Source organism: Drosophila suzukii, chromosome 2L (assembly GCF_043229965.1).
Source record: "Drosophila suzukii chromosome 2L, CBGP_Dsuzu_IsoJpt1.0, whole genome shotgun sequence".
NCBI lineage: Eukaryota > Metazoa > Arthropoda > Insecta > Diptera > Drosophilidae > Drosophila > Drosophila suzukii.
Genome location: NC_092080.1, coordinates 15,180,853 through 15,201,955, shown reverse-complemented (window position 1 = coordinate 15,201,955; position 21,103 = coordinate 15,180,853). Strand labels below are relative to the sequence as shown.

General features: G+C 38.9%; 4 protein-coding genes and 1 long non-coding RNA gene across 5 annotated transcripts; 2 read left to right on the top strand and 3 right to left on the bottom strand.

Moving 5' to 3' along the window:
• Positions 1-2,625: 2,625 nt before the first annotated feature.
• On the bottom strand, positions 2,626-7,906 carry LOC139353172 (uncharacterized). Its single transcript, XR_011604334.1, has 3 exons — positions 7,754-7,906; positions 6,938-7,109; positions 2,626-2,671 (listed from the first exon to the last, which is right to left on the bottom strand). It is a non-coding gene; the product is annotated as an uncharacterized lncRNA (long non-coding RNA).
• Positions 7,907-8,661: 755 nt separating this feature from the next.
• Positions 8,662-9,312, bottom strand: LOC139352315 (C-type lectin 37Da-like). The gene is made up of 2 exons (XM_070994416.1): positions 9,203-9,312; positions 8,662-9,147 (listed from the first exon to the last, which is right to left on the bottom strand). Exons 1-2 carry the CDS (start codon positions 9,291-9,293, stop codon positions 8,690-8,692), a joined length of 549 nt encoding a protein of 182 aa, XP_070850517.1. The 5' UTR covers positions 9,294-9,312; the 3' UTR covers positions 8,662-8,689.
• Positions 9,313-9,862: 550 nt separating this feature from the next.
• LOC108006957 (uncharacterized) lies at positions 9,863-11,788 on the bottom strand. The gene is made up of 2 exons (XM_017070565.4): positions 11,491-11,788; positions 9,863-10,881 (listed from the first exon to the last, which is right to left on the bottom strand). Exons 1-2 carry the CDS (start codon positions 11,703-11,705, stop codon positions 10,146-10,148), a joined length of 951 nt encoding a protein of 316 aa, XP_016926054.3. The 5' UTR covers positions 11,706-11,788; the 3' UTR covers positions 9,863-10,145.
• Positions 11,789-12,230: 442 nt separating this feature from the next.
• On the top strand, positions 12,231-14,042 carry LOC108005680 (alpha-protein kinase 1). The gene is made up of 2 exons (XM_017069007.4): positions 12,231-12,731; positions 12,795-14,042. Exons 1-2 carry the CDS (start codon positions 12,421-12,423, stop codon positions 13,882-13,884), a joined length of 1,401 nt encoding a protein of 466 aa, XP_016924496.1. The 5' UTR covers positions 12,231-12,420; the 3' UTR covers positions 13,885-14,042.
• A 1,792-nt stretch (positions 14,043-15,834) lies between these two features.
• Positions 15,835-19,752, top strand: LOC108005689 (venom dipeptidyl peptidase 4). Its single transcript, XM_017069016.4, has 6 exons — positions 15,835-16,119; positions 17,322-17,416; positions 17,474-18,390; positions 18,463-19,199; positions 19,263-19,474; positions 19,537-19,752. Exons 1-6 carry the CDS (start codon positions 15,939-15,941, stop codon positions 19,648-19,650), a joined length of 2,256 nt encoding a protein of 751 aa, XP_016924505.3. The 5' UTR covers positions 15,835-15,938; the 3' UTR covers positions 19,651-19,752.
• The last annotated feature ends 1,351 nt before the right edge of the window (positions 19,753-21,103 follow it).

The following is a 21,103-nucleotide window of genomic DNA, read 5'->3' as shown; positions in this document are numbered from 1 at the left end:
TGAAATGCACGGAATGATAAAAACAAAACATTCAACTATAAAAGTCAACCGACAGAAATAAATCAAACACCTTAAATTTCAAGCTACAAAAATTTAAGTTCTGGATACATAGTGGTCATTTATAAATTTATTTCTCAAAGCATCACTTCTTTAATGCGTATCGCCGTACACATATACAATACGTTTTTCCTTGTAAATGCGAAAAATAATGCAGAAAGTGAGAGCAGCAGCAGCCTCAATTTGCAGCATTTTGGTCAAGGACATTTTCATCTTTTATGCAACGCTAATCCTTTTAAGCAGCTTTTTCGTTCTCTCCTGCTGAATAGTGAAAACTAGTCCCTCAGAGGCATACATTAAAAAAGGAACGTAAAAAACAAGTGAATAACACAACTAAAATACACTCAAAAATTAAAAAAAATTTCATAAAACGTAGTAAGAATAATGTTTCTCCTAAAATTATAGATGAAACCTTATTTTTTGTTTAAAGAAATTCATTTTAAAAGGTTCAAGAAACAAGGTTTTTTTATAATTTGAATAATCCTCATCTTTCCCTTAGCGCCTGGAAAAATTGTTTTAAGGTTCTTCTTGTGGGTTTTAATGAGTTCTCAAAAGCATAATAAAAATGGCTGCGTATGGAGGCAATTTGTCGGTACTTGTAACGCTCCAAGAAACTTGAGTACGTTGGCATATTTTCCTGAAAACAAAGAACGAGACAACGGGAAAGGCTAGACAAAGGATTATTTTTCCTGCAAGTTAAATACTTAGCCACATTAAACAAAAAGTTTCGGTTGCTCAAAAAGTAAAAAAAATTGTATCTTCAAAGAGAAAATAAATAACATTCAAACAAGTAAAAAATATATTCAATTAAAATCCTTTCTAAATCGTAAGTAAAAAATGAAAATATCTTTAGTAATTATCAATCAATTTAATTGGAACAGAAAGAAACTATTCGTTCAATAATATATTGTAGTTAGTCTTATAAAACTGCTCACTATTTTGCATTGCGTCATGTAATAAGATTCCATTTTTCTGCCCAATCAATGTTCAATGAGGCTTAATAAAGTGAGATGTTCATAGTCCTCTTAGCTGAATAGATGGGCATATCACCTAGCCGAAGGTCTATTCTATCACCATTCATTCAGCCTCTTTTACCTCTCTACAACTATCGATTTGAAAAGCCGCAAGGGCTCTTGGCATATTCCCATGCATTCGTCTGTGCGTGAGAAAAAGCTTTTAAGTAATCAACAAAGTAAGAATGTGGCTGAAAAGTATAATGCATTTTCGATTAATTCGTTTAAAAGGATGCTCAGGCCAAATCTAAACCAACTTATGGCAGTGCGAAAATCCCATCAGAGGTTAGGCGAGGCTCACAGGATTGATTCTACGCCAGCTTGGCAAGGGACAATAAGTGATGAAATTGGTTTCTTCTAAGGACTGCCAACGTTTTGGGCCCCGCCCATGGCCCGTGTGCCATTGTGCTCACATGGACCTCTCGTCCTTGTCCTCAGACACGCACACATATTCAACCACAAGTCCTAGGAGACACATACCATCAGAGGCCAAAGGACCAAGTCTATGTCAAGTTTGAGTGGCTGCCATACTCCATCGCCCATGGTCTATCCTTCTAGTTTTATCTCGGAACCTTATGCACTTGGAATAAATATTTCCTTTAAAACTTTTGCCACATTGAGTAAGGCTATGCCAAGACTAAAAACTTGTTTCTTGCTTTAATCAAAATGCGCCTAATTAACTAAAAATGTAGGACAACCATTATTCAAATTTAAGACAACATTTTAGGCCCAAAAAGGTTACAATATTTTCTCTGGGTACAAAGAAACTGACAGCATTGACGGCATTTGCCACTTGGAAGGCTGCCAAAAACTACACACAAACTGTAAGGCTCGGGTAGAATAAGTGATGGGGGTAGTGGCAAACGATTTTTAATTAAATTTCCTATTTTCTTTACCCGAGTGAACCAATTTCAGAGACCTACTTGTATTGCTAAATTGTAAAGATAAAAAAAATTTTTTTTTTTCATTTTTGGAATATAAATTCGGTATGCACTTTTTTGTGGCATCCTTTTAATTGGACCCTGGACTGTTCAAAGGTTCAATTGAGTTTAAAAGAACCTAGTCAAAACAAACAATAATAATGCCATAAACAACAACAGCAACTGTCTGGCTTTCATGAGCAACCCTTTTGCATAACAATTAGGTAACTCTGGCACTGCTAACCAATGATTTGTGCAAATGTTTTTGACGTCGCCTTCAAGTTTTCCATTTCTTTATCTGGCGCCCATTTTCTCTCGTCGCTCGAACTTTATGCATTTGCATATTAATTACAACTAAACTTTTGTTGCTCGAGCTGGATTAACTGGCGCTAAAGTAAAATATTATGCAGAAATCGTTAAATACTCTAACTAAATACTTAACTAATGAAAATGTGTTACCGACATGTTGAACATTTTTATATGTATAGCTTGAGGAAAAAAAATAAACAGCTGGTATATAAAATATTTAAGCAAAAAATTCATATTTAGAAACCATTTTTTTTAACCTGCAAGGGTGTATTATATTCGACTATCGAATAGACTGCCTTTTTCTTAAGCTTACTTTGATAATCGTAGAATTATAGTTGAATATCAAGCTTGATGTCCTGGTAGGGTATATATCTGAAAAAAATAAGAAAAACACTTCATTGAACATTTTTGAAAATCAATTTAAAATCCCACAGTCCTAAAATAAATTTTTAACTTTAAATCACCTTTTCAATAAATCAAATAATACCTTTTACCAACAAAATCACAATTATTTAAAATAGACTTAGATACCTTAGCTCTTATAACTCTCAAAGATAAAGGATTTCTAACAGACATACGAACGGACATGACTTTATATTTTTTAGAACCTTTTTAGAGAACTAACTCTTTAAAATAATAATAACTTCTAAACAACCTATTAATTCGACCAAAACAAATTGTTTTGATAAGTGTGGCCAATTGCATTATTCTGTTGAAATGAAAGGAACTTAACCTAAGATATAAAGAATATACCTACTGCTCCATATAACTTAGTCATACGTTTTAAAAGTTTATCACATTAATCATCACTATGGCTAATGGGCGTTATCCTGGGCCCTTAACAGAAATGAATTGCCAAAATACAAATTTGTATTTACAAACTAGCCATGCAAACATAGAAAATATTCCTATGGGTTGACCCCAAAAGAGGACCGTTTGTTCCAACGCATTACCCGGTAACTTCGTAGCACCTCCATCTAGGGGTTAAGCCGCACAAGAACACATCTACAGCCCCTGAAAACAACCCACTTTCTTTCCTTTCGTTTCAATTCAATCAACCATTAAGCATAAGCCGCCGCTCGACCGAGCAGCCCAACGCATGTCATGCTGACGATGACATGCCCTCTGGCCGTGGAGAAAGGTGTCAGAACACCGCACAAGGGGCGCACCTGTCCCGCCCCAATCCCAGAACAGCCCCTCCTACCCCTCTCAGGTGAAACACCCCTGGCCATGCCCCTGACTGGGTGACTGACTGACGGTTTTGCGTGCCTAATTGTTAGCGGAAGTAGGAAAAACATTTTGTTGCCCTGCAGTTGTCATGACAAAGCGACGGCCCGAAAAATCCCCTTTTGAGTTAGATAGACCGGCAGGTAAAAGTAAAAGGTAGAGGCTACTTGAGTGAATGAAAATTAATAAATTACAAAAGCAAATAGCAAAAAGCAATCCTACCAAAAAAACAAAAGTATACTTTTGTTTACATTTTGTTGCTTATTTAGGAAACTGCTCTTCTGGAAACATCAAAAAGTTCTTGGCCATGCGAAACGTTTTTTTATTTATTTATTTTTTATTTTATTAACTTGAAAATAAGACACTGTTTTAACAGGCCTTAGGTGGATAAATAAGTTCCACTAAATGGTCTAGTTTATTACAATTTAAAAACTTTGTACTATTATATGAACAATAAGCACGGTATACAAGGAATAAAAAAATAAATATCAATAACAATAATAAATATTATATTTTATTTAAGTATACGGTTTCAATATTAAAAAAAAAACTTATTTAGTGCTAAGTAATTTCCTTTTATTAATCTCTAATTTTAAAAGTAAGAACTTACTCCTCTCTTTAAAAATCCGCACCTGACTTACGATGTTGGTAACCCAAAGTTAAACTTTTACAACTGACTGATTTCTGGGGTCTGGGTCTAGGAAAGTGTAAAACGCAAACGAAAACAAAATGCGCAAAAATGCTTATTTGCGGTTAGCCACAAGATGGTAAGCCAATACCAATAAGGAATTCAGGGGAAGGGTCAAGAGCTCGTTAATCCATGTTGACTACGAAATCTCAGACCTTTTCTAATTTACATTTACCAGAAATGGATCAAATTAAGTTTTTACACAATTTGAGTGTATATATAAATAATTTTAAAAACAAATATTTTATAGCACATTTATTTAACACATTTTTGATACGATTTCACCCAAAAGAGGGGGAGTTTAAACCGGAGCTCAGCGCTCCAAAAATCAATGGAAAAGCTGGGTCATTTGGAGCCGGTTTTGTCAATCAGTTTAATAAATGTTGTTGCTCAAGATTTGTCGCTATGACAAACAAAATTAGTTGTAAATTCATGTGAGGGTTTTTGTTGCGTCAGTTGTTGGTGGGTGTCATGTAATACTCCAAAGACAACAAAGCAAAATCTTCCAAAACAAATCCGTTTATTAAAAATAAAATTAAATTTGTAACATGTTAATAAATAAAGCACGTTAATGTCTGGGAAATTTTTTCCAATTTTTCGCATTAATTACTCGGTATTAAGATAATGTAAAATCAACATTTCAGATTTTCTTAACAGCTATCCATACAAAGTAAGGCGCTTGTGCACTTCCGGTTAAACATAATGGGAATAAATATTTCTTTCAAAGTTTATCTTAAAACTATAAATCTTTCCCAGCTTATCTGCGCCCTCGTGTCCAAGGTTCTACGTAATCCAACCACCGCAATGCGTTCGGTGCCCCACCCAGACACCACGTCCCCACCCACATATCTTATCATCTTTCAACATTATGCGACACGGCATCTAACTTTCAGTCTGAAGAACAGAATTCTTTCATTTGAAGGACAGCTCTTACGTGCGATTCTGTACCTTTCTCTACAAATAATATCCATTACTGGGAAAAACATTTGTTCAGTGATCGTTTGATGAACCAGAAAACGCTCTAATAATACTAATGGAGTACTTAAGCGAGTGTTTATCAAATATAAATAGTTCATAATAGGGAGAGGCACATGGAACTACACTGCGTACATATCCGGATAATTAGCAAATATTTTACTTATAAACAGAAGCAATACGTTGCCAGTTTGAACAGCTCGTTTTCGTATAACCGCATTAGGTAATTAAAAATGTTATATCTATTTATTTATTTTAATACTCAAATTTTAAATCGGAAAAAAAATTTAATCAGAATTTATTATAATGTAAATTAATAAATGTTTCAATAGGACCTCATAAAATTAACTTATAAATTTCCAATGAAATATCTATTTAGTAATCCCCTTCTTACTTTGCGTAGGCACCCACCAAGTTCTATTTTTAAAATACGTCCGCATAAGTTAAGCTGTATATTTTCAGGTATTCATTCAGTGACAATATTTGGCCACAAACTACGACAAGATTTATGTGTTTTTCGGGGATTTTAAAGAGCTGTTTTGAAAGAAAACAAATACCGAACAAATTTTTAATGGGTTAACAAATGTTTTGGTAATGCGATAATTAAAAGGCGATTGGAAATGGAATTAATCAAAATGAGGGAAAACCGAAAAGTGAGGCCAAAATGTCTGAGTAAGATAGAGAACGAGTTATAATTTGATTATTATTACCAAGAACGTTATCAATAACCTTGCGGTCTAGACCGGCATGATTACTATCAGAGAAAAAACCCAATCATAGCTGGTTTGCTATTTTATGGCCTATATGTTCTATTTAATGAAGGATAAGAGCTTTATAGATGTGGTATTTCCTTTCATGTTTCATGGTCATTATATGTTTCGAATTTCGAATCTCAAAAGTTATATTTATGGCCTATATGTTCAGGTTAACAAGTGATAAGAGCTATATACATAGATGTAGAACAATCTGGTACTTGCTTTGATTTTTTTTCTGTGGGATATCTTTAAATTTATATTTAAGGCTCACATGTACAATTAAATAACATTTTCTTGTTTCGATTTTTTTTCTTTTCTTCTGTGGGATATCTTGAAAGCTATTTATGTATAGGTTTTTATGTTAAATTTAATTAGTGATAAGAGCTATATAGAAGTGGAACGTGGTGTTTCCCTCGATATAATAGTCAGGTTTTTTTCTTTTCTTTTGTGGAATATCTCAAAATTCATATTCACGTCTTAATGATTAACTTAATACGTGATAAGAGCTATATAAATGTAGTACAATGTGGTATTTGCTTGCTTCGATATTTTTTCTTTTTTTCTGTGGGATATCTCAAAAGTTATATATGTGTAGGTTTTCATGTTGAATTTAATTAGTGATAAGAGCTATATAGATGTGGAATGTGGTGTTTCCTTCGAAATAATAGTCAGGTTTGGAATTTTTTTCTTTTCTTCCGTGGAATATCTCAAAAATTTTATTCAGTTGAATTTTATAAGTGATAAGAAATGTAGTACAATGTAGTTTTTTCTGTGGGATATCTTAAAAGTTATACTTAGTTGGGGATACGAAAACTATTTCTGGTACGATAACGATATAATACTAAGCGAATTCCACGAGCAAGCGGAAAACGAAAGGAAGTCAAATTAGGGCTAACAATAGCGGCAGTTAGACCTACTATAATAGACCAGTTGCATAGATATAGATATACGAAATAAACTTTTTCAATTGTACGGAACTATTATCGAACTTACATCACACACACACATACAGCGGGGCAATTTTCGATTTTTTTGCTGCTGATGATGATGATTTTGATAATTTTCTCCGTTGTTGTTTTTGTTGGTTGCTGGTGGCCGCACGAATTTGAAATTTGATTTCTTTTGATTTGGCTTTGTTAATTTTTACGTTGGCTTTTTGGCTGCTCTTTTGGGCGAAAATAAAAGAAATCGCATTGTTGTTGCTGTTGTTATTGCTGTTGTTGCTTTGCTGACCGTTTTCTATGAATGAATGAGAGGCATTAAGAAAAGCAACAACTGTAGTGCAGCAGCAGCAACAACAACAAGAAGACGAGGCGTGACGCGACAGCAGAAAAAAAGAAACAGAATCAGTGGGGGAAGCGATAAAACGAAATGAAGCGAAACGGGTTTTCACATCGTTTGTAGCATAGTGTTGCGGCCCTGGAGAAAGAGAAGGAGAGATGTGTGTGTGTCCAGAATGCAAGCCGAAAAAGGAAACTTTTACACTGGCCAACACAACAGGGAGAGGCCCCTGTGGGGCCAGCTGATTCTGATTGGGATTTCGGGACCTGCCACATGCAGCGGCATTGCTCTCTCTCTCTCTCACCCTCTCTCTGCTGCAAATTCAATTTTTGTTGTTTATTTAGGCGATGCTCGGCTCGCACACAATTGCACACACACTCACGGGGGCAAACAGCAAACATTTAAATTTGTGTGTTGCTGCACTTGTTTTCCCCTCTCTATTTTTTTTTTGGCCCCCTTTCAACGGCGATCTTTATCTTTATCTTAATCTAAAAGCTATCTGGCTTTCTCCGCACCGCTCACACACACCTTGATTCGCTGCTTTTGCGAACACACATTTGATTTTAGGCCTTTTCCGATTGGCACGCGCGTCCGCCACCCGCACTCTCGCGCAAAAACACAACCGTTTCGCTCGAAGTTCCACGCAAAAACAACCGTATGACCGCGTCCGGCTGAGGGAAACACCCTACCTTTTTCCTAACGTTTTTGCTTTTTCAAAAATATTCCAAGCGGTCACTCTGCGAAGAATTAACTCCCACCAACTAACAGAGTCCAATTGGAAAACCGCCCAACTAACAAGCCGTCTATAACAGCGCTGTTAAGTTTATTTGGGGTTATTTCGGTATGCGGCGATGGTCCCTCTTTTATCTGCACCCAAGTGGTTGTTGTACAAATATGGTTGTTAAACAAACTAAGACGTTGGCTAACCTGGACCCAAACCATATTTTAAATATTTCCTGAATTTCACAATTTTTTGTTGTTTTTTTTAGTTTACCGAAAATTAAAAGAAAATACAACAAGTGTTAGTATTGTCCAAAATAAAAAATAGCACGATTAGACCACAGTAACACCTCGATAATTATTTTCAAGAATCTAAACACGCTTAAAAAAAATTCGAAGTAACATTTCCGAAATGATATCCAATGTGTTCTACTTATTTGCATAGGTCATTTTACAAATATGGGCCTAAAAATTTTTTCTTTAGAACCATGGCACAAATTGACATAAAATGTTATTTTTTTAAGAACAAATATTAATGAAAAACAATTGGAAACAAATTTTTCGATTAAATAACATGTAATACTCACAAATAGAGAAAACGTACTTTTCGTGCTAAATATATGATCATGACTGTAAGTGTACTGATTGTATTAATTTTTTTAAAACGTTTATTTGAATTACTTGATACTAATCTTTAATAATTCGATGCCCTTTTTTTGTATAACAAACTAATTACAATCACCTTTATTTCCAAACCACAATAGATATAGTTTCTTGCTTTGGAGCCTCACAAACATAATTCTTTGATGCGCTGCAAGGATTATCGTCTAATTGGTAATCATTTGAGTTTCCGCATATGTAGCCAAACTGTATGCAATGCTCTACTCCTTTATAATTGTCGGGTTGTCTAGGCGCCCATCGACTTATACTAATGAGCTGAGCATTGGTAAACCATTTGTGGGTTCCAGTTTTTCCTAGATCATTACCGGAAGTCCAGAATTTCGTGCGTTCAAGATTGCTCCTTATATACCCAATAACGGCGTCAAACTCTTGATTAGATTCGAAGGCCACCAGTTCCGATCCCAACTTGCGGCAGTTCTCGTAGGCAATATACCAATTCACCGAATCTTGTCCAAAGTAATAGTACCCTTCATAGATCTTAATAAAGGGGCTCGAAATAATGGCCATGTTATGTGGATTTCCTAAAATATTGGTTAATGCGTATAATATAATTATAATTCGGTTTAAAAAACTCACCATTTAATATTTCAGTAGTGTATTTATCGAAGGATAAACTCAGATCAATGCTGACGAAAGCCAAAAGAATTGCAACGTATTTCTTCAACATCTTGCTTCCTACTAAATAGGAGTTCATACTTTTTATATGGTATTTGTATTATTAAGTTATCAGTGCTTGAGTAGCTTTCTAATTGTGGACATCTTTTAATCAAAAGATACTAAATTAATAACATATCCGTTGCACATCAAGGCAGGGCATCCACCCGTATTTTTTAACCTTAGATATGGTGAGAGTAGACTTCGTGATGATTTGGTGCTTGTGCTTAATTGGGGAACTGTATCCCTGCAGTTCCCCTAATTCAACACAACCACCAAATCAACACCGATAATTTAAACAAATACTGGGGTACATGATGTATTTATTAAAAATATTGGCCACACAAATCGCCCTTCAGAGCAAGCCTCTTATGTGCATCAATGTAAATTTAGCACGACTAACAAAATAAACTAATAAACCCTGATGAACCTATTAATCTAATAGTTAATAGCCATATACAATCTCTTCAAGATGGTTTTCAAAGGGTTTGTAACAACAAAGTTTGTCTATACGTCAATTCAAAAATGCTACACAAATTTCCAAAATATCAGAAAACCACCACTGTGACCCAAACTCAAAAATTCGATTGTCTTATTTTGCTTTAATTTTTTTTATAAAATTAGAGTTAACTCTAAGATCTTACCAAATGGAGATCTTTTACAAAAGATTATAATAAACACACTGTTAAGCCAATTCGAATGGACTCAGCTACCAAAAAAGGACACATAAAATAAAAATATCTTGGGTTCGCTATGCTGCTTTGTACGTCTTATGAACTAGACTTCAGAGTCTGATGAAGGAACGAAATGAAATACGCAGGGTATGGCGTTGAGATTCCCAGCGGCTCCTGTTCTCCACTTAAAGCTAAAAGTTACGATCCAGTTCCTGCTTGAAGCCCTTCTGCTGAATGAGTGCCAGCAGATCCTTCTGCCGCTTCATACAGGCCATGAAGTTCTGCTCAATGACCAGGAACTGCTTCTCCTTCTGCTCGAGCGCCAGCAGATAGGCGTCGTTCTGCTCCTGCAGCATCTTGTTCTCCTTGCGCAGCCCCTCCACTGCGGCCATTGTGATCTGGCCAGTGCGAGGCAGTATGCTGCGCCGTCCTCGTTTTCTCTTCGACGCAGATCGCTCTGCCTCCGGCTGGCCGTTTGTGTGGCCCACATGCGGCGGATCCTCTGCATCTGGTGGGGACTGGTGATTGGCGGGCGTCAGTGGTGCCCGCCTTGTGGCACTCTCTGCAGTAGTTCCCACAAGTCCCAGTTTCACTTCTGTGGGCTTGTACTCGGTTTCAGTCTTCACCTGGTGATAGGTATCTTGCAGAGCCTCTGTTTTCACAACCGAACGCAGCAGTGGCTGTGGGTCCAGAAAGGCACATCCGTCCGCATCGCGTTCGAACTTGACCTGGGCAGAGGAGGTGAGGTGCAGGGGCGGCAGGGCAGGCAGTTGCGCCCGAGCTTTGGCGGCGGCCTCCTCCAGTACATTGTGGGCGTGGAAGACGTCCTTCGCAGCTCTGGCAGGACGAAAGAGGCAGTCAATCAGCGAGTAGAGGCGCCAGTCCGACTGGGCGCCTGGGTTGCCCTCCAAGCGACTTCGCTCGTTTCTGGGGAGGAATGGAACCATTAACAATTGTGGTAAATTTATAATGGCAAAATTTGTAATCTGTTAAGTAATATAATTTATAGCAATGCACGAGAATACATGAAGAGCACTTGTAGCTTTTAAAACTATTGGTTCAAATAGCTACGCTTATTGTTCCTGTAATGATAGGCTCGAGAAAACTAACCATGCTATTAACTTCTTTAAAATAATGTTACATATCATATCGCATATTATGTATGTTAAGATAGTCATTATTCCTATTAAGTATTCCAGTTCTTTTAAATATAAGCCAATGTAATTTTGAAAAGTGGCCCTATGGTCTTTGTTCCTATTGCTTTTTCGAGTTCTTCAGCTAAAAAACCAAACATATGGTATAATGGTTAAGAATTGGATATAAATATCTTGGATGTACCGGGATGTTTTCAGTGAATCTTTGGCTGAGGAATTCGCGTGAATCTATAAGGCAATCACATACAAAAACTGGCAATACATCTATATAAAACACCGTACGTTCTGTTAACTGAGCTGACTGGAAGTTCTTATAGAAGACTCTATGATTGCAAAATCATACTCTCTAAACTCTACAAGGGATTGAATTCCCACTGCTTACAAATATCTGTTGCGGTAGCTGTTGATGCGCCGGCGAACTTCCTGTTTGTTCAGGCGGATGCCATGCTGCTGCAGTCCGAATGCAATTTCCCGGAAAATGGGCAGGTTTTCCGTGTAGGAGGGTATGTCGGGCAGGTGCTCGCGCCACAGCTTCACCACCAAGGCCTCCTCCAAGGAGGTGTAGTAGCGCAATCGCAGGTGTTTCTGGCCGCTCATTTCGCAATTTCCGAGATTTGTTTGAGATTTGTTCCGGCTATCCAAACATTTTCGTACGTGACCGAGTACCAGGCAACGGAATCCCAAAAATACCAAAAATGAAATTAGTGGGACCAAAGGGAAGTTACCCCTTATATAGTTGAGCTCATCGGTGAAGTGAGAAATTGCATTTCCACTCATAACATTTTGTTCACAATTGTCCACAATTTAACTGTAAAAGTGTTATTTTTGTTAATGTTATTAACCTAATAACTATTCTTGATGAAAACAATGGTCTATTCATTCAAATGTTCCCAATTTAAAGGCTCGTCAAATAGAAGTTTGGGTTCTTTTTTAACATTACAGCTTATATCAACATTATATTAATATGTATTATATGAAATACATCTCTTATCAATGATTGAATTGCCAGGCAGTACAAGGTAGCTTTATTTTAATTCTGCTGAGTTAGAATAGAGTTTTTCGGGAATACCCCTGATGCAACGCCTTTCCATTTTTGCTATGCCCTTACGGGTTTTCGCGACGCACGGTCACACTCTTCTGTGTATCAGAGCTGTTGTTGATTTTTTGTGCAGAAAACTATTGGCTTCCCCCGTGTTTTCCACAATACTCCCATCTCGCCGAATTGTGTAACTCGGACGCTGGCCACAGGGACACTCAAATCCAAGAGCGCCGAGACAGAGGAGCAGGAGCAGGAGCTGGAGCAGATCGGTCCATGGACTACGAGAAGGTCGCGCTGAACGCAGGCGGAGGCAGTACAGCCGGGTCCGAGCAGGATCTGGCCATGTGTGGCGGTCAGGAGGTGATCGAGGGCCGGGCCAAGGAGAAGGCTCGTCGCTACTGGACGCCCAGCGAGGAGGAGCGTCTCTACGAGATCTGGGGCCGGGACAACTGGCGGCTGACTCGCACCGGCAAGAATACCATATTTTTCGGCCGCTGGTCCGAGGAGCTTCGCGACCGGTTCGCCGTGGATGTGAAGCCCGAGGAGATCCAGATGAAGGTCAATCAGACCAGGGCCAAGTTCAGGTGAGTGTCCCTTGAGCTGGGGTCTATGTTGTACTGACCATTTCGGCATGCTTTTTCCCACAGGTCGGTGAAGAAACAGCTGCAGGCGGATCCCTCCGGCCAAGCCACGCGCTGGAAGAAGTACGACATCATCAACCGCATCCTGAAAAACCTGCATAGGCCCAAGAACGCCGAACCACTGCCACCAGAGGCACTGCTCAATAACCGGGACATGACGCCGCCACGCGATGATGCGCCCAACGAGCAGCAGCAGCAGCAACCACAGCAACAGCAGCAGCCTGTGCAACAGCAGGCCATTGTTCTAGCCTCTGAGCCGCCAGCTGCCACCTTTTACAACAGCAGCAGCAATAGCAACCATGGCAGCAGCCACAACAACAACAACAGCGGCGGGATGAGCTTCAGTACGGAGCTGTTCACGGACCAGTACGATGAGGTGGTCAAGCAGGAGTACGAGGACGAAGAGTACCGCTCGCTGCCCTTTCCGGAGCAGCTGCAACAGTATTCGCCAGCCGAGCCGGCTCAGCTGCTCGAGCTGCAGACGCCACAACAGCAACAACAGCAGCAGCAGCAACAACAGCAGCAGTTCCAGCAAAGCTATGAGACGCAGTTTCAACAGCAGCCGGTACATTTCAATAACAATAGCGGCAACAGCGTTGTGGCCACCTCGACTGTTAACCACCAGCCCATCACGGCGGTAGCCTATATCAATAGCAGCAACAACACCATCAGCGTGGCCACCAACGCGAACGGAGCCATGGCGGCGCCAGTGTCGGTCCAAGCGCCAGCTTCCGATCCGGCTGCTGCTCGGGCTCCAGCTTCAGCTCAGGTCTCCAATCCTCCTAGCGCCTCACCTGTCCCCGTGCCACGAAAGCGTGGTCGTCCATACGGATCCGTAAATCCGCCGCACGCCGACTCGCTGGAGGCTCTATACATGGAGGAGGTTCGGCGGAAGAACCAGCTACTCTACGAGCAGACCAAGATTTGCCGTCAGCGCCTGGAGCTGGAAGAGCGCAAGGTCGACCTCATGCAGACCTTCTTTCCCAAGTGTCTGGAGCAGCAGGCGCAGATTCTGGCGCACATCATGCAGCTCCAGAAGCCGCAGCCAAACCACCAGCTGCAGCATCAGCATCCTACGGCCCAGCGGCCGCAGTGAAAACCCTTTTGGACTTTAAAACCTCAATTTAGGACCGCAGTTCATGGACTTTAGTTTCAGTTACTCGATCAGTACCACACAACTTAACAAAAAACATGCAACAATGTTTATAAGATTAAGGATAAACTTAATTAATAAATAAATATAAAATCAAAAAACATATCACTTTTTTCATGAAGGGAAACTAATTTTGCTAAACAATTTAAGTAACTAATAGGGATGACTGAAGTTAAATATATCATCCGAACATATAATATAAATCGCTGAATTGTTTATTTGAACTCTTTTAAACTCACCTTACTGATTTCCACAACGATGACACCCTGTACAATGTTTTTTACGCTGAACTTTGTAAAATACTGAGATACTCATTACTCACTAGCTTTTTACAAAGTATGTCTATCTTTTATTGAAAACAATAATTTTACAATATTTGCTGTATTGTAGTTTCAGATAAAAACGTAATTTACACTTTAACTGCACAACTGCAAGGGAACGCCAAGCCTTCACTTTTGGAGTAAATTGTCGATTTATTTTTGTAAAGTAGTTAATATTTATTAATGAGTGCCGTTTCCACTTGTTTCGGTTTTTATAGTTAAATGGGGGCTTTCGCTATGGCCTTTCTTCCACTGGGTTTAAATTTAATATAATCATGTACGGTCGCTGAAGTCGGTTCATTCACTCGTTCATTCTTGGATCGTTCAGTTATGTACGGTGGAGTTAAGTACTGGAGTGTTTCGTTGCTGTTGCTGCAATTAGCATTCGGTTTGAATTCTACAGCAGAGGCTAAATACAAGTCGCGAACTAAAACTCCCTGGAAAATAAGGGAGTCATTCTATGGCATGGGAAGACTGCGATTTTTTAATGGCACCTGGAAGACGGGTAAGATTGAAAAACATTCAGAAAAACTTAAAACAGAAAGAAGAGATATATTTAAAAATTGAGAACTATTCTTCTGGCTTATTTGTAATTAGTAGATACATATTCAGAGTAAACCAATCTTAAAATAAAGATGAAAGTAATCTTATTTTTGTTTCTTGATTTTGTTTTTTAAGGCAAAAGTAGTCTCGCAAAGTCAGAACTCGTCATTTAGATTTTTAAAATTTTTGAGATTGGTTTTGAGAATTTTTTTCTGGGTAAGGGGTTGACTTTTTCTTGGAATGTATTAAGTAGTAGGGAAGGAACGAAAAGAGATTCTTTTAAAATCATTATATAATATACTAAAAACATTTCCAAAACATACATTTTCAGTAGGATATATTTTTAGAATAAGTAAATACAGCGAGTATTTATGAAGGGCTAGGAACCACAGAGGATTTTAAAGTTTTAAAAGTCAAGTCTGCATACCCTGTAACATATGAAATGCAAGATTATATGAGTACCCCTGTTAGAGGGGAATTTTATGAAGAGGAACTTCAAAAGGTGACAGATAAAAATGCTTTCCTGGTAAAGAAAATACTTAAAAGGAAAAATAATCAAGTGCTTGTAAAGTGGAGCGGTTTCTATTTCAGCCACAACTCATGGATATCTATAAATGACCTACATTAGCAAATGCAAAAATAATAAATTTAGTTTTTATTTATTTATTTACATGTATTTATTCTTGTAATATAATTATATAGTATTATTTTTAGTGGTTGTTAATTAAACAAAATGTGTCATATTTTTAGGTCTATAAAAATTAGAACTATTATTCTTCGTCGGCCATGTACGGGAGAGAACTGTTTTAAGACTGTCGAAACGTTATTATCTTTGTAGGCCAGTGTTACTTTTAAGAGCGGTTTATAACTGAGGGCATCTGGCAAGGCCTTGCCGATCTCACTAGGTACGATCTCTCTCCGACTCGTAATCTCCCTTTCTGCCCCAAACTCTGCCGCAGTCGACGTCGCCGTCTACGCTAATTGCTGTGTGATTGCAATTGATTTCTGATTTCTGATTCCGACTCAGTTGCTTTTTAGCCGCGTCGCTGTGAGTTACGTGTTGTGGGTTTCGCGGGTTTTGTGGGCTGGTTAACAAGTGATATTTCATCAATTGGGTTTTTGGCGGTACTCAAAATGCACGTTAAATCGCCACTGATCACCCTACTCTTTCTTCTGTTCATCGTTGTTAGCCTTCGTCCATCATCGGGGGCGGTGATCGGGCGGGCTGAGGAGGGGAATAAGACAGCGTGGGAACTAACGGAAGCCCTATATGGTACTTCAGGGCTCCGGAGTTTCAATGGCACCTGGATAACAGGTTGGTTGCTCATCGGAGCGGTTCGACGACCCAGAAACGATTGTTTTTCTACATTCCAAAACCATGTTATTTTTGTTTGTTATCATCTGGTGTGCATCCCGCGGGGAATTGTCGTGCAGAATATTCCCGCGGTGAATAATCATCCGGGGAATTTCTACCGCCGAGCTTGTTTTCATAATCAGCGGGAGCTGCGACCCTTATCAATAAGTCTATTTACGTTGAAGTTTCTTATGGTGAGCTGTCCCTTTCATTGCTGTACACTGAGAACAAAAGTTCAACCTTTTGAAATTACACTCTATTGTATGACACATTTTGCAGTAGTTCTTAAACCTTAAACAGAGACATTCTTCTGGAAAAGGATTTAGCTTACACAATTCGCACAAACTTTGTATGGTTCAATACAAGAAATCTAATCTTCAGTGAATTACGATCATCAGGTTTTACCTCGATAGCACGATTATATTTCGTTTCTTATCTGTGACTTTTGGTTAACTATAATGGCAGTGTTCAGATAATGTTTAACAGCTTTAGATTTGCTATGATTTAGCATTCTTTAGTTATATCATTACTTAAAAAAGTTGCTTTTTCGTGTTACTTACCGATTTCATCGGGATAATGTAATGAAACGGTTTAGGGTCCAATACTAAACCGATAATACTACTTTTAGAAACCTGGAATGGCTTCATCTTCTGAGGCCAACACAATTCTTCTACGGTGCCAGATTTCTCTTGTTTAACTTTAACTTTCGACGTGCTAAGTAACGGCTTCTCCTTTTTTGGCACTATACCAAATTTAAACAACGAAATTTTAATTGGCAATACTTTCATGTGTTTGAATTTATGTTAAACAGCTAGTTTAGTGGTTTTCAAATCTCTAGTAAGAGGTATACCATTTTGATCAGATGTTTAAAATGCCGATATCAACAAAACTTTAGGAAGTCATGCTTGTCAGATAAATGATCATCTTTTCCTAAACTCTTTAAGTTTAAAGTTTAAAGCAATAAATTAAAATAAATTGAAATTCGGCTTAGTATATTTTATCTTCTGAAAATATGTGTGTAGGGAAAAGGTAGAAGGAAAAATGTTCTTAAAAGCTAGGGGGTTGGTACTCAACATATTATATTAATATTATGAAACTAAATTTTTCCGGAGGGACTTGACATACATAGTATTAACTTTATTATTACTTTTTACAACTTGCAGATGAGGAGTTTTACTACACAGCTTCCGACAGATCTATTCACAAGTTTAATGCGGCCACCAAGACAGACGTGATCTTCCAAAACTCTTCATTTCTGGTAGGATATCAAGAATGCTTAACCAAAGATCTATAATTAAACCGGCTTTACTTCCAGAACAACTATGTGGGGGCCACCTTCTCACTGTCGCCCGATAACACGAAAATCCTGATCCGGCACAACCTCACGGAGAAGTTTCGACACTCCTACATAGCGCAGTACGATGTATTTGATATTGAAAGCAACACTACAGTCCAGATCCACAAGGGCGAAAAGCTGCAGTACTGCGGATGGTCGCCGCTGCGGGATCGATTGGCCTACGTCTATCTGAACAATGTGTACATCCACTTCAGCGAGGATTCGGAGATTAGCATCACGGACGACGGCGTGGACGGAGTGGTATATAATGGAGTTCCCGACTGGGTCTACGAAGAGGAGGTCCTGAGCAGTGGAAGTGCCCTGTGGTGGTCGGCGGATGGAACCAAGCTGGCAGTGGGCTTCTTTGATGACACCGATGTGGAGACCTTCAACTACTTTCTGTACGGTGACGGGGCAACCGAGTTCTATCAGTATCCGCATGAGGAGCACCTCAAGTACCCCAAATCTGGCTCTAAGAACCCGCTGGTGAGCCTACGGGTCTACGACTTGACCGACAACGAGCCCACCATGCAGCGCATCGTGGCGCCCGTCGAAATTGTGGGCACCGATCATATCCTGCAGAACGTTGTCTGGTCCAATGAGACGCACCTGCTCATAACCTGGATGAATCGGCGTCAGAACCTCGCCTCAATTCAGAGCTGCAGCCACCAGGGCGTCTGTGCGGAGGTGAAAAGGCTGGAGGAGCCCCTCGGCTGGGTGGATATAAGCACGCCCAAATGCCTCAGCACAGGCCAAAACTGTATCTTTGGTTACTATATAGACAACTGGTACCAGGTGTGGAATCTAGACCTCGAGACAGGGCTCAACAGTTGGCAGTCGCGCGGTAATTTCACAGTTTTATCCGTCTATGGATATGATGAAGCCAGGGATAAACTGTAAGTATACAGGAGTTTCTATATAATAATTCTATACCAATATAATAATTATGTTATAATTCTATTATCTAGTTACTACCAGGCCACCCAGCCCGGAAATCCCTCGGTGTACCATGTGTTCAGTAACGACGAGTGCCTTAGCTGCGATCAAATTGATGTCGACGGTGAAGCCTGTCGCTCCGCATCAGCTACTTTCAGCAAATCCTTCTCCTACTACACACTCTCGTGCAATGGACCCAATCCGTCCTACACGAGAATCTTTGAGGCCAGCACAAAAACGCTCCAGGTCGACTGGGAGCCGAATACAGCGTATCGCAACCAATTGGAGCTGAAGTTGCGTCCCACCTATCGTTTCTTGAACGTAACCCTGGCCGATGGAAGTATTGGAGTGGCCAAGCTCGCCCTGCCGCCCAATTTCGATGAGGCCAAGAAGTATCCACTGATTGTGGTGGTGTACCAGGGTCCCAACTCGGTGCGGGTAACAAATGGGTTTACCCTGGGCTATGAGGCCTTTGTCACTACATCCCGAGAGACTATCTACGCGTATATCGATGGCAGGGGTACGGGAAACAAGGGCAAGGACCTACTTTTCTCGGTCAACAATAATCTGGGCGATCACGAGGTCGAGGATCAACTGTTTGTCACTCGCTGGATGCAACTCAATCTGCCCTATGTGGATGCCGAGCGTTGTGGCATCTGGGGATGGAGCTATGGAGGCTATATGACTGCTAAGACCATTGAGAAGGATAACGATCGTATCTTCCAGTGCGGAGTTTCAGTGGCTCCAGTAACTTCTTGGCTGTATTATGGTTAGTAAATGTTTTCCTTAAAAATATGAGCTTATAAGCAAGTTCCTTCATAATCTATTGTAGATACCATTTACACCGAACGCTATATGGGACTTCCAACGGAGGAGGATAACTTGGAGAAATACAACGAGAGCAGCGTTTTCCTGAACTTGGAAAACTTTAAGACCCATGATTTCCTCTTGATTCATGGCTCCGGAGACGATAATGTTCACTATCAGCATTCTCTATTGCTCGCCAAGCTGCTACAAAAAAGGGATATTCAATTCGAGGAGCAGGTATTATAATTGAGTAATTACTTTATTCAGAAAATGTATATCTTCTTTTTTCTTGTTTTTAGACTTACACCGATGAGAACCATGGAATCGGAAATGCGCTGCCTCATTTGTACCATACCATTGATGCCTTCTGGATCAACTGCCTTAACCTAGATGTCTACGAAGACGCAGTATAGTAAAAACAACTGGTGTTCATCTAGTCAAATATAAGTATTTGAAATGTTTTTTGTACTTTTATATTGAAATTTTATTAAATGTTAAATGTATATAAAATCAAACAGTTCGAAAATGAGAATATTTTATTGAAATTCTTATATCACTTGGGGCTTATTTTCATTTGTTAATTATAATATTAATTATACTCTTTTCATTATATATTAGTATTAACATTGCAATGCACTGCGTTTATTAATAAAATCCATTTATATGATAGCGTTTCCTAATGGAATTTATGTTGAGTGTACCAAAGTCACCTATTCATTAGGGGCCCGAAAAAGATTCATTGTTTACCCATTCGGCTCAGACGTCCTTGAACTTTCTTTTGTTTTGTTTGTCAACTGATTAATGCGATTTGGTTTCCTATTTTATGTCTTAAAAACACTTTTTCATATTCATTAATCAGCACTAAGGGCCCAAAATTAAATGGAATACCGGCTAGCAGTTTAAAGCAATTAAGGACACCCAAATAATTTCCGGGCATTTAAGCCAGGCGATGCAGATGGGATAAGCCCCTCCATGGCCGGCGCTAATCGGGGTGTCATTCTGCTTTGGTGGCTCCTGATGTTCCCGATGCTGGTGGTTTTTGCTGGTGTTTTCGTCTCGGATTAAGTGCCCAACTAATTGCGTACTGTGGCGATCCACACGCTCAGTGGAGATGTCATGAAAACGATGCAAACTTTTAAACTCTTGCGATTGGCCAAGCATGAAATTTAATTTCGTTCCCACCATTGTTTCAGCATAATTGTTAATTTTGCGCTTTCAGAACTGTGAAAATAAAACGAAGGAAAAATTAAAGACAGGAACGAAAGCAGAAGTGAAAATGGGAAAAATAAGGTCACAGAAGCAGATTGGTTTGGGTGAGTAGTAAGTTATAACAGCTCTATTGGTTCTGTAAAAAAAGAAAAAAATATATATCTAAATGCTTGAATGTCTTTTTTAATTCCTTAAAACAATGAGAGCCTTATGCTTTATGGTATGATATAGTTTCATAATAAACCATATGATATAATTACAGTTAAAGCCGCAAACATTTCTTCCTTACCTTTAACAAGATAAAAGAAATCCCTATAAAATATTTTTATCGTATAAATATAAATTTAACCCTAAAATATATTTAAATTTTGCATTCCTGATACTTATTTTCCATGTTTTGCTCTATTGGTTCTGTAGAAAATTAAAAACTTATCATATATATGCTTGTATGCATTTTTTAATTCCTTCATGTAGGAGCCTTATGCCTTATGAATGCTATAGTAATAATTGAAATCGCGTACATATATCCCTTACCTTTAATAATGTTTAATACAAACTATAAAAAATCCTGAAAATATACATTTATCGTAGGAATACAAATGTAAGCCTAAAATAGATTTAAATTCTGCATTTCTGACACTTATTTTCCAAGATTCG

What these genes read in the sequence shown, in the direction of transcription:
- LOC108006957 (XM_017070565.4), bottom strand. Translation starts at nt 11,705, where the DNA reads ATGAGCGGCCAGAAACACCTGCGATTGCGCTACTACACCTCCTTGGAG. An exon ending in AGCTACCGCAACAGATATTT is followed by an intron (nt 10,882 to 11,490) that starts GTAAGCAGTGGG and finishes ATTCCTCCCCAG; the next exon opens with AAACGAGCGAAGTCGCTTGG.
- LOC108005689 (XM_017069016.4), top strand. Translation starts at nt 15,939, where the DNA reads ATGCACGTTAAATCGCCACTGATCACCCTACTCTTTCTTCTGTTCATC. An exon ending in TCCAAAACTCTTCATTTCTG is followed by an intron (nt 17,417 to 17,473) that starts GTAGGATATCAA and finishes CTTTACTTCCAG; the next exon opens with AACAACTATGTGGGGGCCAC. An exon ending in GATGAAGCCAGGGATAAACT is followed by an intron (nt 18,391 to 18,462) that starts GTAAGTATACAG and finishes TCTATTATCTAG; the next exon opens with TTACTACCAGGCCACCCAGC.
- LOC108005680 (XM_017069007.4), top strand. Translation starts at nt 12,421, where the DNA reads ATGGACTACGAGAAGGTCGCGCTGAACGCAGGCGGAGGCAGTACAGCC. An exon ending in CAGACCAGGGCCAAGTTCAG is followed by an intron (nt 12,732 to 12,794) that starts GTGAGTGTCCCT and finishes TTTTTCCCACAG; the next exon opens with GTCGGTGAAGAAACAGCTGC.
- LOC139352315 (XM_070994416.1), bottom strand. Translation starts at nt 9,293, where the DNA reads ATGTTGAAGAAATACGTTGCAATTCTTTTGGCTTTCGTCAGCATTGAT. An exon ending in CACTACTGAAATATTAAATG is followed by an intron (nt 9,148 to 9,202) that starts GTGAGTTTTTTA and finishes CCAATATTTTAG; the next exon opens with GAAATCCACATAACATGGCC.